The sequence below is a fragment of the Canis aureus genome, chromosome 15 (assembly GCF_053574225.1).
Source record: "Canis aureus isolate CA01 chromosome 15, VMU_Caureus_v.1.0, whole genome shotgun sequence".
NCBI lineage: Eukaryota > Metazoa > Chordata > Mammalia > Carnivora > Canidae > Canis > Canis aureus.
In genome coordinates this window covers 19,487,574-19,500,474 of record NC_135625.1, presented here as the reverse complement: position 1 = coordinate 19,500,474, position 12,901 = coordinate 19,487,574, and the positions used below count along the sequence as shown (strand labels likewise).

General features: G+C 43.4%; 1 protein-coding gene across 5 annotated transcripts in view; it reads right to left on the bottom strand.

Annotated features, from left to right (window-relative positions):
• The window catches only part of WWC2 (WW and C2 domain containing 2), a 205,088-nt gene that overhangs the window by 17,174 nt on the left and 175,013 nt on the right, over positions 1-12,901 (bottom strand). For all 5 annotated transcript variants that reach the window (XM_077848656.1, XM_077848655.1, XM_077848653.1 and 2 more), the window contains 4 exons: positions 10,869-11,067; positions 9,078-9,242; positions 7,613-7,705; positions 5,268-5,510 (listed from right to left, as the gene is read on the bottom strand). In XM_077848656.1, coding sequence (XP_077704782.1) covers positions 5,268-5,510; positions 7,613-7,705; positions 9,078-9,242; positions 10,869-11,067 — 700 coding nt within the window. The remainder of the gene's footprint in view (positions 1-5,267; positions 5,511-7,612; positions 7,706-9,077; positions 9,243-10,868; positions 11,068-12,901) is intronic.

Genomic DNA, 12,901 nt, shown 5'->3' with positions numbered 1-12,901 from the left:
TTGACCTGATAATATCCCTGAGTCCTGGTATTCCAGGGATACTCGGTCTCAGGGCCACCAAAGGCATAGCTGGGACTGAGATCCCCACACCACACCATGCCTGACCTCGATGGCAGGGCCTCGGCCTCAGGTGGCCAACTTCCCCTGAGGCCACCGACCGTTTCCCATCTCTCTCTCTCTCTGCTGTATTTTTTTCATCCACCAGCAGGTCAAGAGGCAACTGTGTATTCTAGTGGTGGACAAGTGGCGAGCAAAACTCAAAACAGGATAAAATCAGAGCTGGCAAAGCAAGTTCAGCAGGTTTTAATGAGGCAGGGGAGACTTTTGCCAAAGTGGGATGGAATATCCACCGTAAGGTTCTGTAACACAGAAACAGCAGGAAGGTGGCCTCGTCGGTCCCTTGGCGTATTGACAGGTTTGCCTGCTAGGTGCCCAGGAGAGGAAAGACTTGCTTTAAAGAAGTGTTTCTCCTTTATATGGTGCAGTTCTGCTCAAGTTCCCCAAGAAAGCCCTCCCAGAATTTTCTGCAGCTGAGGACATGCATTCTCGACTGTCTCATTAAAGGACATTAAAATGAACACGTGTGCATCAAACCTCAACTCTTCCTTGAGCGCAGGTTTTAGAAACTCAGCAACACATCTGAGTCAGCCCTGAAGCTCTCTTTGCTTGTTGGCTTCTATACCTCTCCATTTTCATCTACTTGCACTAAGGATTTCTTTAATGAGGAAGGAAAGCAAGAGTCACCCTAAAAACTTGCATACTTCCAATCATCTACTTAACACCAGCAAAAGTCTTAAGAGTTCTAAGCAATCAAAGACTAAGGCCACTTAGGAAATAGTGCATTTACGATACTTTGATCACTGAAAGGATGCTTCAGCCCTGCTGCTTTTCATCAGGATCAGACAGCTTGGATCCTGCCCAAGCTCCTCTCATAATTTCTGGAAAGTGGACTGGCCAATGTCGCATGCACAACTCCACCACAGGCTTCCCAGAGAAGCCTCCTCTTAAGACACCTTCAGTGGCTTCCCATCACAGCATTCACGATTCATCAATTCTGCTCCAATCGGCCTGATCTCCAGGTAGGGAGGACACAGAGATATGAAAGTTGAAACATGAAAAGCTGCACCTCACATTTCTCACTATGAGTTTTCAACTTTTGTTTTTGACATTTAAGTCCTTAGTCTACTTGGAGTTGATTTTTGTGGGTAAGGCAGGGATCCAATGCCATCTTTTCCCATACAGATGATCTTTTTCCCAGCTTCACTGACAGTCCCTCTGACCTCCTCACAGCAATGCTCTACACGCACGTGCGTCTGTCTCTGGGCCCTTCTTTCATGCCATCAATCGGTCTCTTGGCTCCGCCACCGCGTATTTACTATCTATCCACTTTCCCAGCTTGACAACTCCTGATTTCTTGCAGGGCAAGTCCCACTCTCTGTTTTTCTTCTCCAAAAGTGTCTTGGCTATGCTTTATCCTTTTTCCATTAACAGCATCAACTTCGATGAAGATCCACGTAGGCATTCTGCTTGGAATGACATCGAATCTGTGGTGCATTTTAAGAAGAATCGACTATTTCCATGATAGTAATTCTTCCTCTGGATCAGGGCTGGCAAACTATGGCCTGCATCTGTTTTTGTAAGTTTTCTTAGAACACATGGCAACCATTGGTGTATATCTTGTCTGTGGTGGCTCTGGTGCTACACGGCAGAGTTTAGAGGTAGTGAATGAGAACCTTCGGGCCAAAATATTTCTTCTCATGTCGGTACAGGGAAAGTTTGCAGGCCTCTGCTCTGCATGAATGTAGTATGTACTTCCTCATGAATTCAGGTGTCTTGTTTTGTTTTACTCTCTTCATAAGGTTATTAAAAGTTTTTCCTTTAACATAATATAAATTTTTGTTAAATTTATTCCTTGATACTTGATCTTCTTTGATACTGTGGTAAAACATATCTTCATACTTAAAATTTCTAGTTGTTTCCGGCTGGTGTAGAGTAGCAATTCAATGGACTTTGTAAATGATTCTTCAACTTACACATCTTGTTAAACTCTCTTATTCTTTGTAGTAACTTGTGGATTTTTAATTATGCAGTCATGGTATTTGCCAGTGCTGATCGTGTTATCTCCTCCTTTCCCATCTCTCTGCTTCTACTTTTTCCCTGCCTTACATCGGTTAGAATTTCTAATACAATGTTGGACAGAAGAGTGTTGAATGCCTGTGTCTGATTATAAAGGGAATGATTCCAATGTTTGTCTACTTAGGATCGCATTTGCTTTCAGTTATTCTCTATCAAGTTAAAGAGGTCATCTCTTCTTAACTTCTCAAGAGTTTTAAACATGAATGAATATGGACATTTATCAATATTTTTCCTGCGTCTATTGAGTTGATCAAATGATTTTTCTTCTTAATCTGCTGAGGGGATTCGTTGTACTAACAGATTTTTCTAATGCTAAAACATCCTTGTGTAATTCAACATGGTCAAAATATATTATCTTTTAAATATATTGCTGGATGATATTTACTAATATTTTGTTTAGGATTTTTGCATCTATACTTATGGATGAAACTGGCCTGTGAGTTTTCCTTTTGGTAAAATCTTTGTCTAGTTTTGGTATTAGGGATGTTGGTCGCATAGAACAAGTTGTGAAGTGTTCTCTCTTTTTCTGGTGTCTGGAAATTTATAAAATTGAGATAATCTTTGAAAGTTTGTAGAACTTGCCAACAGAACATCTAGACCTATATTTTCATTGTGGATAGATTTTTAATCATTGCTTTCACTTTAAGAGGTATAGGATTTTTGATGTTTTTTTCCCCTTCATCCATTCTCCTTTGTTCTATTTTCCTAGATATTTGTCCAAATTGTGGGCCTGTATCTTTGATATTATTCAATTATCTTTTACATTTCAAAATTATCTATAATTCTATCCCTCTTTACTTTTATAATTTTCTGTACATGTATCTTCTCTTCATTGATCTTGCCAGAGCTTTATTTTTGTTTAATTTTTTTCAAATAACCAACTTTTTGCTTTACTGAGCTTCTCTCTACACACTGGAGATAAGATAGCAGTCAAAACAAAGTAGAATAGGGCAGCCTGGGTGGCTCAGCAGTTTAGTGCTGCCTTCGGCCCAGGGCATTATCCTGGAGACCCGGGATCAAGTCCCACATCAGGCTCCCTGCATGGAGCCTGCCTTTCCCTCTGCCTGTGTCTCTACCTCTCTGTGTGTGTGTGTGTGTGTCTCTCATGAATAAATAAAAAAATCTTAAAAAAAAAAAGTAGAATAATGAGCAGTTCATGGATGAATTTAACAATATGATATAAGGTTAAAAAAAATCCCAAAGTTTTTACAATTATTGATATCCAAAGATCTAGAATTTCAGATCATGATGAATCAAAAACAAATAAACAACCAAAAAACCCCAAAGATGCAATGCTCTATTTAAATCTACAGTTATGGGATCCCTGGGTGGCGCAGCGGTTTGGCGCCTGCCTTTGGCCCAGGGCGCGATCCTGGAGACCTGGGATCAAATCCCACATCGGGCTCCCGGTGCATGGAGCCTGCTTCTCCCTCTGCCTATGTCTCTGCCTCTCTCTCTGTGACTATCATAAAATAAAAATAAATAAATAAATAAATAAATCTACAGTTATAAAACTCTAATCAAGCTTGAAAGCCTTTGACCTGTAAGGGTGAAAAGAGTGTGATGATGAAAAAAAAGAAAAGATTGTGATGCTTCTCCATTACATTAATGTTAGTCAAAGCAAACCAAGAATTTGAAATGATGGTTAATGATGAATTGAAAGACTCAAGAGAATGAAAGCAATGGTTATTATCAAGGTGACAAACATGAGTTGGGATTTCACCCTTCAGTGCAGTCTTCCATGGTGCAAACAGATGGCCACACTGTGGCACTGCTCTCTGTGGGCTCATGTCCATGGACGGAAGTTACCCTGGACATTGACTATTGCAGGTTCCAGCAGCCCCTGGCCTCTCCACCCACTGTGGATGAAAGTCCCACTACCCGCCTTCAAGACCATTTTGCTACTTCCTCCATGAAACCTGATCTCACTAGAAAGTGACTTCTCTTGAGGACCTGGTATATCTGGCTCATCTCCTTTATCAACCCATAAGTTCTTAGACCGCACGGCAGTGTCTAATTATTCTGGTAGTCACTACAGTACCAAACATTTGGCCTACAACTCAACTCCCCACTCAACAGAGAGATAGATAGTTACCGATGTTCTATTGTATGCCAAGGGTTCTCTCTATCAGGTAGGACATAATACTGATATGTAATATGTTTTGTTGCTTAAACTTTCTTTATAAATTATTGGGATCAGTTTGATTCCTAAAATTCATTCATTAAGTTTCTGAGTTCCATCCAGGATCAGTAGTGCTAGTCCATTAAACGACTCAGTTTCCCTACAGTACCACACATTAGTGACCAAACAATAAGTATGGCCCAAAAAGGGAAGTTTAGATTATGGACAAGATTTTCTATTAGTTTAAGAAAGTTTCTAGTCTATTTCAGATTTCCATTCAAAATGGTTGAAAGAGAATGTTTTGGCACTTGTAATATTTCAGCTATGTGGAAAATTCCATATGTTTATTACATATGGATGTGGATACACTCTCTTACACCAAATATGAATTCTAAACTTCAGAGAATAAACCAGTTGGATAAACATGCAGGTTCTAGAACATTTTGGTTGTAGATAGGTGGCAGACCAATGGAAATATTCCCTTAAAAATACCCTAGTTTTTAATCAGTGATTTTATCTTATTTTGCATAGTTACTTGTATGGTGGAAGGGGATGATGCCAATATGTGGAGCATGATCTTTTTTGAAAGAAAGAAAGAGAAAATTTAGAAGCATTAAAATTAACAATGCATTTACAACTGAGGTGGTTAATGAATCTTAAAGAGCTACCCAGAAAAGTCAAATGAAATTTGTAATTTATATTAAAAGTTATGCTGGACTGATTAGCCAAGTCTTGTGTTGCTGCTGAGCAGAAACAGAGACCACTACTCTCCCTCACGGCCGGTGGGGTCAGGCTGGAGGACCTCCTATCTGTCCCTTGGCAGGACCACTCTCTTAGCAATATCCTCGGTTAAAAAATAAAAAAGCCTATGACAATGAGAAAATAGTGCTCTGAGTTCCAGGGAAAGGACCTGAAGACTTCATCAAACGGAGCTGAAAATGGGAGGCCTCCCACGGGGCAGGCTTTAGGACCTGGCTCTTTGCAGGGGGACCGTGGGGTTCCAGAGTACCTGTTTCTCAGCTTGTTTCAGGAGCTTCTGGAATCTCTCATCTTCTAGCACACCCGGCGGCAGTTCAGTCTCTCCCTGAGCTTTCAGCTCCTCCAGCTTTTGCCTCAAGCCCCTGAGGGCCTGCAGCTCGTCATTGAGGCGGCTCTGCCGGGTGAGAGACGCCTGAAGGTCCAGTTCTAGGTCTAGAGATGTGCGCACTGGGCGTTCTGGTGCTGTTCTTCTCAGGACTGGCTGGCACACCGTCTGCAGAGTTAGAAAACACAACGGGACACCCTTATTATGTGCGTGCTCATTACTCTGCTCTCCGTCCTCCCTGGCACAGGATGGCAAGCATTTCTTCACTCCCTTGAAGTGAGGTGCCAACTGGCCAAGTGACTCGCTTTGGCCAATGAAAGGTGAGGGGCAGTGATGGGCACCATTTCCAGGGAGTGGCCTTTCAAAGCCAGTGTGCCATGTGCAATTTCTGTTCCCTACTAGCACGACAGCAAAGATTCAGAGGCCGAGGCCCGATCAGGGGGAGTCCTGAGTGAAGACACATGCACATCTAGCCAACCTGCGATGAACAAGTAGATAAATGAGAAATAAACTTTTATTGTTTTAAACCACAGAGATTTATTTAAGTTGATGTCCTAGTACAGCCTCTCCTAACCTGGCTAACTTACTGCACAGAGTCACCCTCTGTGAAAAAGAAATACAAGAAACTCATGCTTCGTCCATTTCAGGACACAAGACTGCACCCCCAGAGCTTACCCCTGAGCCGTCCTTTCCATAGGTGTGGGCCAGAACGCAGCTGGTCAGCACGGCTAAGATTCCGAGCCCCTCCTCTCATCGATAGGCCTAAATCCCAACTCCTTCCTCGATTTCCCATGGTCTGATATCACTTTCATCAGTGAACCATGGTGCTCTTCCCAGGGCCAATCTTACCCATTTATTATGAAACAATTATTGAGTATATGTTAATAAATGTCTGCTGGGGAGGTGGGTGGAGGGTGGCAGGCCAAACCCCAGGGAGAGAAGCCTCACTTCTTCACCTTGAAGGCCTCCAGCAGTGAGCAGTGGAGCTGTGCCTTCTGGGCCATGGGAAGTCATGGAAAGGAGAGATGATTCAGGGCTGGTCATGCTTGCTTGACAAAAGGAAGTCAAACAAGGCTGGGTAAGATTGCATAAGCAGAGGGGAACAAGGGGAGTATTTTTTGCCTACGCTGTTGGCAGGGGGAATGGAAAATAAAAGGTTACGAATAAAAACTGGTACTATTTGATGCAAGAGCAGAGACTCCAATTTGAGAAGAACTCGGGCTTGATGATCTGGACGACAGTGGTGCTCATGACAGATGGCGGGGGGAGGGCCTGCTGGCCCCTTCCTGTTCCAGAGCCTTGCCCAGGGCTGGAAAGCTTGTACTGGCTCCTCCTCACCCAACACATATCACTGTAACATTCTCCAACATTCTGTAATATTCTTATCAGGTTCCCTCTACTCAACCTCTGCTCTAATGAACTTAGTACACAGCAGAATCACCTAGATACACTCTCGGTGACTGTATTACTTGCTTTTCAGAACCAGAAATCCTTCCTAGGGGTTATGTACATGCAGCCTTTCTGAGGACTCCGATGTGCAGTGGCATGCTGGCCAATGTTTGACAAGTGGCTCTGTGTGGGGGCATGGGTGGAGAAAGAAGCATGGCTGTGGAGGGTTTGCCCATGGACCTCCTACACATAGTCTTTTAGATTCTCCTAATCAGATGAGCTCCTTCCTTCCTTTTTATTTTTTTCCTGAAGATTTTATACATTTGAGAGAGAGCAGGCATGTGTATGAGCTGGGGGAGGAGTAGAGGGAGAGGGAGAAGCAGACTCTGCGTTCAGCACTGAGCCTGACATGGGTTCGATCTCATAACCCTGAGATCATGATCTGAGCCAAAATCAAAAGTCAGAGACTCAACCAAGTAAGATTCTTTTAAGTAGCTAATACTGTGTACTCCTTTACCAGAATATCTGTCCCTCCGAAAAGGTACGAGGTGCTACACTCTTGCTCGAGAGCCAGATGCAGTGTGGAGACACAGGGCCATCAGTGCGCTCTGCAAAACCCTTTTTCATCCATATTGCAAAGTGAATTTCCTGGCTTAATGATCAGAGGATCCAAGCCAGCCCTGAATCTCTGCTTGCAAGCACACCATCTCTCTGTCTCCGTAACTAACACAACAGCTGTGTCTCTCTGGAATGACAGTGGCTTCATTCAGTGGCCCAAGAGCACACAGCAATGACGCTCAGCAGTCCTGGTTATTTATGCTTCACAATTTGTGATTCTGGATTGGTCAGAGGCAGGGAGATGTCGCCGAGGGAATACATACCCTTTTGACTCTCAAACTGCGCCGTTCAGTGGAGTTTCTCACAAACAGTGATTTTTTAGCCAGGGTTGAACTGTCACTGTCACTTCGATTCAGCTGGCAACAAAGGATAAAAAAAAAAAAAAAAAGAAAAGAAAAGAAAGAAAGAAAGAAAAAGAAAATCACTGCATAACAGAGTGCTAGTGGTTTAGCGCTGAGAAGTTTATCAGATAAAGCAGGTAGTAATGAGTTTTCTTTCTTTAAGAAAATCTTCCCCAAACAAGTTTTTCTCGGTTCAATGTTTTTCTTAAACAATTACGTTTTCTTACATAATTTCGACAATTGCCTTTTGGTGGTAGTTATCAGAACTCATGCACTGAGATGATACATACTTGGAAATACAATTATCCTTTGTATTTGAAGCTAATTTGCAAAATTCATTTATTTTATTTTATTTTTATTTTTTGTAATATTCCTTTTTAAAAAGGAAGGTCTGTATAACACATGGGGTTATAACAAGGTCAGAGTTCAGTCAAATTTAGGACCACCTAGATGGCTCTTGGCCCAGACAGCCCGTGCTCACCCCTTCATCTGCTTCAGGGCTTGGCTGAAACAGCACCTTCTCAATGACACCTACTTTGAATCCTATTTAAACCTAAGACCTTTGTTTTCATCATTCCCAATCCCCCTTAACTTGCTCTACTGTTTTCCAGAGAATCGGTCCCCACCCAAGACACTTCGTAATTGGTTCATCAGGTTAATTGTTTGGCTCAACTCACAAGGATGTAAGCTCTGCAAGGGCAGGGCTCTGGGGCTCTTCTGTTCACAGAGGAATTCCAACCAGGTGTCTAGAAACATGCTTAGCAGCAGGCGCTTAATAAAAATGTTTGTTGAATTGAATGAATACATTCAGAATTCTGGAAGCATTTCCTAAGCCATTTTGTAATATTAATCTATATTACTAGAGGTCGTAAATACTTCTGGAAGTAGAACTTGGCAAACGGATGCAAATCCCACCACATTCTCTACAGGCCTATGAATCTGATTCGGTGTCTGGAGGCATTATCAAAAGATGATTTTTGTTCTGAAACCCAAGTCGCAATTTTGGTTCTGCAGGATTAACAACGGTGTGAAGCATGGATGATATACAGCAGGAATATAAAAAAATATTTAAGTCTCGAGTCATTTTAAGTTTCTAAAACAGACCGAAGTACAAATACACTCAGCAGCCAGGTCCTTAATTTCACATGCTTGCCAAATAAATGGCTGAGAGTTAATGAGACATTAAATTTAGGAAAAGGAAAAAAACAAGAACCCAACCTCAAAAGACCCATATGAGTGTGATATTTTGTGTATGTTTTATAGCATTTCTAGCCATTTGTACAGCAAACGGCGAGCCACAGTTGGGAGTCTGAAGACTGCTGGTGCGCAGTCTCTTGTCATCGGTGGGCCACCGGCTGGCGGGAGGGCAGGGCACTGTCCCCCTTACCCGGCAGATGTACTGGTTCCGCTCCCCGGGGGAGAAGGTCTGCGAGCGCACGATCACGCTGCTCCGCACGAAGGGGCGCTGCCGAGCGCTCAGGCCGCTGCGGTCTTTGGGGCGCACGGCCACCCCGGCATCCCCTGCCTCATCCGTGTTTGTCTCTTTATCAACCTGGAAAGGAAGGCAGAAATTTGTCAGGAGCGGATGGACATGGATACATTTCCACTCCTTTCTTCTAAGCACAAAAGCAGCATCGAGTCTCACGACAGAGCCTCACCCAGCACTGAGGCCACTTGGGAGAGAAAGGCTGGGGTGTTAATCCTGATGGGAACCCAGGGGGAGGGCTTCCCACTGAGTTAGGAAGTTACCTGCAGGGGGGAACACAGGGCGCCCATAAATGCGGGTGCTGCCTCTAACATCAGAGCCACACGACCGAAGGCTGAGGTTTAGAGAGGGGAAATGTGGTTCTGTAGAGGATACTTCACCATTAAACACTGTTCACCATGGGGCGCCTGGGTGGCTCAGGTGGTTGAGTGCCTGCCTTCTGCTCAGGTCATGATCCCAGGGTCCTGGGGTCGAGCCCTGCATCAGGCTCCCTGCTCAGCGGGGAGCCTGCTTCTCCCTCTCCCTCTGTCTGCCACTCCCCTTGCTCATGCTCTTTCTGTCAAATAAATAAATAAAATCTTAAAAAAAACCCACACTGTTCACCATTCCAATTAGTGTTTTTTTTTTCCCGAATAATGATACAAGCAATTATATACAAGAAAATGAAAATATACTACAAAGTAACAGGCTCACATAGCATATGCAATTATAACGTATATAAAAACAGCAACACTGTGAAGCTGAGTTTGGATTTTTACTGTCTCTTTGGAAATGTAATGAAAAATAAAAGGTAAGTAACAACAGAAGGTTCTGAAAATACAAACTGTACAGGCGTAGGCAGATGTTTATTGTTGATCTTCTGTGTATAAAAGGATTCCCACCTGCCTACCTCCTTTATCGAAGCAAGTCTTCCTTTGGTCAGGGTACAATACTATTTTCCCCAGGAATAAAGAACTGGAATTTCCAAGACCCCATTACCAACATCCCAAGTCTGCCAGCATCCTCCAAGCTAAATGTGATTCCTCATCTCCACCAACGTCTCTCACTCAAACCGGCAAACTTGCTGCTGCCTAACTTGGCTGGCACCTGCACGGAACCCGACTCACTGCCACGTTCCGGAGCAGGCTCGCTCCAACCAGAACACCACCTGACCGACATGAACTTTAAACATTCACTTCAGGTTTGAAACTGAACTAAACTGACAACATTTACAAAACTTAACACAATTAAGCAGTCACCCTGCAATCTGGTAGTCATTCTGGAAATGCTTTTAGTATATATTCTCAGGACCTAAATGGCACTATTCATCTTTTTTTTTTTTTAAGACTTTATTTGACAGAGAGCACAAGCAGGGGGAGTGGCAGGCAAAAGGGGAGGGAGAAGCAGACTCCCCGCTGAGCAGGGTGCCTGATGCGGGGCTCGATCCCAGGACCCTGAGATTATGACCTGACCCAAAGGTAGACGCTTAACTGACTGAACCTCCCAGGTACCCCACTATTTGTCTTCTAATATAAAATTTAAGTGAAGAATGAATATTTGGGGCCCATTAAAAATTTTTACAACATTTCCAATGCCTCCTACAGCCTATCGCCACAAACGCCTATCCAGAGCAGCTTTGGCCCACGATCCTAACACGGAATCGGGGCGAGAGGCAGACTTGCATCGGTGTTGGAGCCAGTGGCCGGTCCTCACCAGGGTGCACGGCCCCGCAGGTGCCTGACGGCCACCGCCCTCCGCGCAGCGGCTTTCCCTCCTGCCCGCGTCCTCCTGCCCGACAGGTGCGCTCGGGCTCGAGCACCAGCCCCCCGGACGGCTGCTGCCCTCCGGCGACTTCACCTCGGCCTCTTCTTCAGACGCAATTTCGTCGGAGGCCTCTCGCAGCATCGTTAACCTGTGGTGAGACAAGACAAAAGGAAACACACCCTAGGTCAAGCAGGGGTGCTCCGCGAGCAGGGCAGGGAATGGGGCGCGTGGGTGGGGGGCTCACGCGTGCCTCCAACCGCTCCTGAAACGCTCATGAAAGATACAATCGCCATCTGACTCTAGCAAAATGCAGCAAAATCACCACGCTTCGGTACTAAGCAGTTAAATTAATGAAGTTTGACCGGATTCCCAGGTATTAAAATAGAAATATTTTGAAAAGCACATATAAAATGTAACCCCATCATTTAAAAACCTGACACTCACTATAATGTAACTCAATATCAGTTATTTATTTATTGTAAAGTGAGTCAGACAACAGGATGGAGGGACTCCGCTAAAAGCAAATGAAGACATAAGCATGGAAAAGCTCCATTATTGGGGTGCCTGGCTGGCTCAGTCAGAGAGCACGTGACTCATGATCTTGAGGTTATAAGTTCGAGCCCCAGGTTGGGTGTAGAGATTACTTAAAAATAAAATCTTAAAAAATATATATCCATTATCAACTGTGCTTACAGTCTAGCAGGGGTAAAACCCTATCTGTGTAAAGGGGGTTTTACTACTGAAATAAGAATCCTAATGCCAAACGATCTTGTCTCTACCAGAAGCCATGGCATGGGCTGGGGTAGTGCGTCCAGAATGTACATTAACGGTGTATATATAGTCCGTATAAACCGCATTGACAGGAGGGCAGTAGTACTAGCAATATCTCATGCTTTGTTGCATGTCCTTAGAACAGAAACACTTTTTCCACTGATAACTGGACATCCAAGTGCAATTGTGATTGGAGACATTCTGACAAATTGGCACATGCCAGTAATTAAATACCTAGTCATGCAGTGAGCACAGGGGGCGGAGCTAGAATTGAATTCTGGGAACTCTAAATTCCTTTATGCTACATACCATGTGTATTTTTTGAAATGTATATGAAGCGAATTATATTTTATACACACAAAGAAGGCTTAGTATTCAAAAATACCATGATGAGCCTTACAATCTCTCCTCTTTTTTTTGCAGTGCTCTGATTGGTAACCATTGTAAAGGGCTTCTGATAAGACCTAAGTTTATATCTGTACCTTTTTGCCACACTGTAGTAAGCTGTTCCTTCCAAATGTCCAAGAGTTTATTTGTGACCTATCTTGTCATTGTTGGCTTCTAACAAGTTTTATACACACATATGTATATGCATGCTATACACATGTGTTAACAGTAGTTCAAACATAACAGCATAAGCAACTGCATATACATTAAAATCAATCCAAATAATTTTACCTACATACTTTAAAAACTCATACAGGGCAGCCCAGGTGGCTCAGCGGTTTAGCGCTGCCTTCAGCCCAGGGGACCTGGGATCAAGTCCCATGTCAGGCTCCCTGCATGGAGCCTGCTTCTCCCTGTGCCTGTGTCTCTGCCTCTCTCTCTGTCTCTCATGAATGAATAAATAAAATCTTAAAAAAAAAACAACTCATACATTGACAAAGATTTATTTTTAGAGAAAATAGTGCAAACCAGGAAGGAGAATTCTTTCTATGTGTGTGAATCTAGACAAAAGCAATAGGACTCTCTCCTTTTTTTTTAAAGGGTGGGGGTGTGGATAATGAGGAGGGAGCAGGAAAAGGAATGGGAGTGGTAACAAACAGAAAGTGACTACTCAGAAGCTGTTTTCTAGATGTGTGCTTTGACCGGCCCGACCTAGATGGTACAATGGTACTTCTGGCAGTTTAAGGAAAAAGAAAGTACGTTTTTAAATTTATGTATGAATTGACAATAAACTACCACACCTTTCAAAACAGGTATTTTTAGAA